The 6,000-nt window shown below is 39.2% G+C and overlaps 1 protein-coding gene across 2 annotated transcripts in view; it reads left to right on the top strand.

The window, feature by feature from the left end:
* The window catches only part of ADCY7 (adenylate cyclase 7), a 69,235-nt gene that overhangs the window by 18,571 nt on the left and 44,664 nt on the right, over nt 1–6,000 (top strand). For both annotated transcript variants that reach the window (XM_039352424.1, XM_039352423.1), the window contains exon 2: nt 4,658–5,240. In XM_039352424.1, coding sequence (XP_039208358.1) covers nt 5,070–5,240 — 171 coding nt within the window. In that variant the 5' untranslated portion in view covers nt 4,658–5,069. The remainder of the gene's footprint in view (nt 1–4,657; nt 5,241–6,000) is intronic.

Below are 6,000 nucleotides of genomic sequence, written 5' to 3'. Positions count from 1 at the left end.
CCGTATTATGTACTTGTTATAACATACCCTGTTATGTGAACATTATAATCACGTCCTGTTAAACCAAGATTGAAGCTTCTACATTGTGTGAACTAGTACTGAGTTATTACAAGGAAAGAAAAGTATATTATTTTTGTGTTAAGGCCTCATACAGGTGTAACTCAGTTGTAGAGGTTAGAACAGTCAGTATAAAGAGCTGTAATTGCTTTCTGTTTTAGAAAAGTTAAAAATAATCGCAAATAAACTTTCCACATATTTCTCCACTGTTTGGGAGTGAAAAACAGGCAGTATTTTTTTTTTTGCATTTAAAATACAACAGAGCTTGCCTTGGTTAAAAATATTTTTGAAAACACTTCCACATAAATTATGAAAGTGAGAAGTACATTTATAAAAGAGGGCTGAAAAATCTGTCTGCATAAATATTGGATTGGATAGCAAGGCGGAATTTGTGCACTGCAGTTTGTTTGATTTTGGCTTAGTATGTGTAACTCACCCAGGTTGGTTGGGAAGCCAAAGTTAGTTTAATACAACATGTGAACCCACCTCTTATGGACTGTTCTACAGATAATGCTTAAAACCATGGACCAGTGCAGAGATGGTTAACCAGAGGCTCCAACACCAAATAATGAAAATATAGGGAGATACTATTTTGAAGATGAGGTAGAATTTCCGTTCAACTAAGCTCAACTTCTGATGACTGGATTGATATATTGAGATGTTCTTTTGGCAACAGTACAGAAATAATTTGCATTTATCTTCCTCCAGGATATTATTTTGACTTCCCAGTTTGCTCTATAGCATGGGATTTTTTTAAAAATAGCCTCCTATCCAACTACTAACCAGTCTTGACTCTGCTTAACTTTTGAAGATCAACCCAAAGGAGGGTAGATATTGCCACCTTAATCTAACTATAATTAAGATAACTCAAAATTTACTTTTTTTTCCCTTGCCTGTCCTGTGCCTCTTTTAAAAGCCATATGTGACCTTCAGGTCCCTTCCAGACAGTGCAATGAATCATGAATCGTTAAGGGAACTAGATATGTCTAGCCTAACAAAGAGGAGGATTAGGGGTGAAGTGATAGCAGTCTTCCTGTCAAGTGCCAGGAAAATCAGGAGATCCAGACATGCTTCAAATGGGTATAAAGATTTATTGTAAGCTTAAGCTAGCTGCAAGAATCTGAACTACTAACCGTCAAGGAAAATTTGTGGGAGTTAAGGATAGGAAGTAATTCAAGGTGGGTTGGACTTAGATGGCACACAGGGACTCGTGACTGATGACACATTTGACCCCTCCCTCGGGCTCAGCCTGATTATCTCCTACATCTCCAGTACTTGAGGGCTCTCACAGAGAAGAGAAAGTTGGCTTGTTCTCCAAGGACAGGACAAGAAGCAGTGGGTGGAAGCTCATTAAGGAGACGTTCAACCTGGAGCAAAGGAGACATTTCCTGACAGTGATAGTGAAACAGCTTAGGTCCCAGAGTTGTGGGTACTCCATCATTAGAGGTTTGGACAATTGGACAACCGTTTCTCCGGGATGGTATAAGGCAGTGGTGGCAAACCTATGGCACGGGTGCCAGAGGCGGCACTCAGAGCCCTCTCTGTGGGCACCCGCACTGTTGCCCCAGTCCTAGGCCTTCAGCTGGGTTTTAGAAAACCTTTTCGCTTTAGGCCTCCGCCGCCGTGTACAAAAAAAAAAGTTCAATCAATCAGTCAATTTCAACTTCTTGTGGGAAAAAAAAAGATCTTGCAAAGTTGGAATTGATTGATTGAACTTTTTAGTCCCACACAGTCTGCTGTTACCACCGCAGCCATGCCCACCCAATGGGCCACACCCACCCAGCACCCAACGATGCATAAGTGGGTTTTGGGTTGCAATTTGGGCACTCGGTCTCTAAAAGGTTTGCCATCACTGGTATAAGGTCTCCTGCCTTGGGTAGGGGATTGGACTAGAAAATCTCCAAGGTCCATCCAACCCTATAATTTAGTGCAATTTATATGATGTCTAAGACCCGTCTGTGGATTCTTTATGACTATGCTAATATGCTGGAGCCTCCAGGGAGAAAGTCAAGAAGTCTTTTGCCTTTCGTCTCCTCAATTCGTTGCTGACACTGAGCTGTTCATAACTACATTGAGATAGTGTAAGACAATCAAGGCTTTTAATGCTGAAGGTTGGAAAGGTTTTGCTTTTAATCAAATGTCAGAAGTTTCACTAACTTAGGTTACTCCCTGCAGTTTTATTTAGCTATAAATAGCTGTGTGGGCTTCTGTAGTTAGAGAGGGAGATCAAAAAACTATTTCTAGCTAGAACATTTATGTGCCAAAGAACTTCTTCATTTATTTCATGCCCAGGACCCCCTAGGGTATTTTGAGTATTCATGCACATTTATCTATATGGGAGAAGATCTGGCGTCTTTAATCAAACAATAAGATCAGCAAAATGTCTTGCGCTGAGTTTGCACCATGTGCTAAACCAGGGAGCTCCCAATTTGGCAACTTTAAGCCTTGTGGATTTCAACTCAACTTTATGGCTGGCTGGGAAATTCTGGGAGTTGAAGTCCACAAGTCTTAAAGTCACCAAGTTTGGAGACCCCTGTGCCAAACTGTAGTTCCTTTAACCAAGGTGTATTGAATCAACCATAACTGGTAGGGTTAATCTGACAGAAGGGGCAGCACGCTGGCTCAGTGGTTAAGACACTGGGTTTGTTGGCTGGAAAACTGGTTTGAGACCTGAGCGCCATGCAATGGGGTGAGCTCCCGTTACTTGCTCCAACTCCTGCTAAGCTAGCAGTTTGAAAGCATGCAAATGTAAGTAGATAAATAGGCACCAGTTTAGTGGAAGGTAAAACAGTGGAAATGTCTTCAAACCATCCTGGCTCAATAGCCTTGAAATGGTGAGGAGCATTGCCCCCTACAGTTGGCAAACAACTAGTGGAGTAAAATCCGCAGGGATTCCTTTATCCAACAGAAGCTCAAAGAAGCAACCTTATGACTTCAGTGAGGCTCCTTATGCATCATGGAAATTTGACATCCAAAAGCAATTTATTGTACAAGAGTTACAAATTTTGTTTAGCATTTCCTCAAATCTTGTTGGATGCAAAATAGATTTCTGGATCTTTGCAGACCTTTGCATTACTGGTTTAATTTTAAACCTTAAATATTCAGGGTCCGCCTTGAGTAGTAATGGGGTTGATTATAGTTTAAGTAACTGTTCAACTAATGGCTTTGCTTGTCAATTGTTCTGATGGTGCTCTGCTTTCACTGAGATTTGAGTTTAAGAGATTTCAGGGGATAGATACTTACTCCGAGCGCTCAGATGTTGCCTTCAACCAACTCATGGTTTAGTCACTTTTTCGCATGCTTCATTGATTTCTATTAAAAAAACCTCTCCTGCCAACGTATGGGATATATTTATCACTTCTGTGAATTGGTTGTAACTAAAATGAAGTAACTCATTCCTATTCAGGTAATCCTCAATTTACAACCATTCCTTTAGCAGCTGTTCAAAGTTATAAAAGTACTGAAAAAAGTGAGTTACAGCCAATCCTTGGACTCACAACAGTTCCGGCATCCCCATGGTCACATGATCAGAATTCAAGCGCTTGGCAACTGGCATGTATTTATGACTGTTGCAATGTCCAGATGGTCATGTAATTGTCATATATAACCTTCCCAGCCAGCTTGTGACAAGCAAAGTCAATTGGAAAAGTATTCATTGTGGGTTGATAAATGCAAGGTTATTATAAGATTTTTACAGTCCTTTGAAGTACTGAATGGCAATTGTAGGATGTGTGTGTGTGTGTGTGTGTTTGTTTTTTAAAAAGTCTCTTCATGTGGAAGGAATAGATAGAGTTCACAGTATGTGAGGTCTGCCTGCAAAACATACTCTAGAGTGAAATGCAGAACAGACTGATTTATATATGGTAGACCGGGTTCGTCACCCAACAGATAAGATATAGATATAGATATAGATATATAGATAGACATAGATATAGATATAGAAATATATAGATATAGATAGATAAATAGATAGATAGATAGATAGATAGATATAGAGAGACAGATAGATAGACAGACAGATAGATAGATAGATAGATAGATAGATAGATAGATAGATAGACAGAAAGACAGACAGATAGATATATTATAAGAGTAAACAAACACGAACACTAGGAAAAATATAAAACTAGAAATATTTATTCTAATGCCAAGCTTTCGTCGGCTAACTTTCCTGGTGTTCGTGTTTGTTTACTCTTATGACTATACCCAGGATTCATATTTTTAACTAAATTAGTAATAGATATAGATATATAGATAAATATATAGATATTTAGATAGACATAGATATAGATATAAGATAGATAGATGATATAGATAGATATAGATATAGATATATAGATAGATATAGATATAGATAGATAGATAGATAGATAGATATAGATATATAGATATAGATATTTAGATACATAGATATAGATAGATAGATAGATAGATGATATACCGTAGATATATAAATAGATATAGATAGATATAGATATAGATTTAGATAGATAGATATAAATATAGATATATAGATAGATAGATAGATAGATAGATAGATAGATAGATAGATAGATAGATAGAGATAAAGCTCTCTCTGTCTCTTTTTTTTTCCTTGCAGCTCGCAATCCAGACTCATCCCAGACTCAAATTGCCGACCGCTTGTGAATAGAGGCTTAAATGAACATGGCAACATCGCCAGAGCCTGCTTTTCACTGGCACAAATGAGAGCCGTGTCTAAAAAAAAGCCATGCAGAGACTTCTCGGTGGGCAGCACATGGCTGTGGAGCGAGCGGCGAAGGAGGAGGAGGGACCCTCTTTTCCGACTGATGCTGCGCTTTGAAAGGCTTCCTCCTTATAAGAAGAGTTGCTAATTCAGAACTCGGTTCTCCCCTCCCCAATGTGGCGAATTCAGGGTGATCTGACCACGGCTTGAAGGTGAGAAGTCCCAGCCTTTGCTCTTTGGAAAAACACCGATCGAGTCTTTTGCTTTTCGTGCGAAGGGAGAGACGTTCAGACTGCCTGGAATTAAAATGCCAGCGAAAGGCAAATACTTTTTAAACGAAAGCGAAGGTTGCAAGTTGACAGACCCCTTGTACGAGAAGTATCTCTACGCAAGTCAACAACACCCACTGCTCTTCTTCCTGCTCTTCATTGTGGTTGCCTATTGCTCGACACTTATCGTAGTGCTCCTCTCTTACGACGTGAGTATGTGCTGCTCTTCGTAGTTTTTCGATTCTGACTAAGACCCGGACGCTCTAATTTTAGATGTATGAACCCACGTATATTAATGCAACCTTGGCCATCATTTTTAAATGCATTAGTGCCTTGCAGTTCTCCAAACAGGTCATCCCCAGCAAGTTATGGAAAAGTTGATTTAAAAAAGATACCAAAGCGGGTGCAGCTAGTTTGAAGAAATGCATAATAGTATGGGGAACTTTAGGCAAAACTGCAAATAAGAATCTTATGTTTAGAGAAATGCAAGGACATTTTAGCATGAACTTCAAAGAGCCCCTCTTAAGCTCAAATAAACTTTTGCAAGTGTTCTCCTGCCATTCCTACCTGTACCTATTCACAGCAGCTTATATTTCTTGAGAAATTGAACTGAATCTGGAATCTGTTAAATGCTTGTCCGGGCGCTCTGTAATTTAGAGGAATCCTAGAACTTAAATCCTAAATGTAACAGGAATCTCTGATTATGACTGCTTGCAGCGAGACTGTAGCTCTAACGTGATCATTTCTGAAATGCCACTGTTACGTTGACATTGTTATTGAGGTTGAATGCAGGTTTTTTTTAATGCATAAAGATCTAGACTTGTAAGAACAAACTCCTAAAAGTTTCTAGCCCAGCCAGATATCAGAAGGAGGAACTAAATGTGATAATACTTTCTGGTTAACTCTTTCTGTGATAACAACTATTTGTCTGAAATGGTACAGGGTTCCCTGCTTGAGGTAAATCGATCA

This window comes from Crotalus tigris, unplaced genomic scaffold (assembly GCF_016545835.1).
Source record: "Crotalus tigris isolate CLP2741 ecotype Arizona unplaced genomic scaffold, ASM1654583v1 scf7180000018432.44079421565:4894166, whole genome shotgun sequence".
Taxonomy (NCBI): domain Eukaryota; kingdom Metazoa; phylum Chordata; class Lepidosauria; order Squamata; family Viperidae; genus Crotalus; species Crotalus tigris.
Note: the sequence above shows the minus strand (reverse complement) of the source record. Positions and strands in the feature narration are given on the sequence as shown.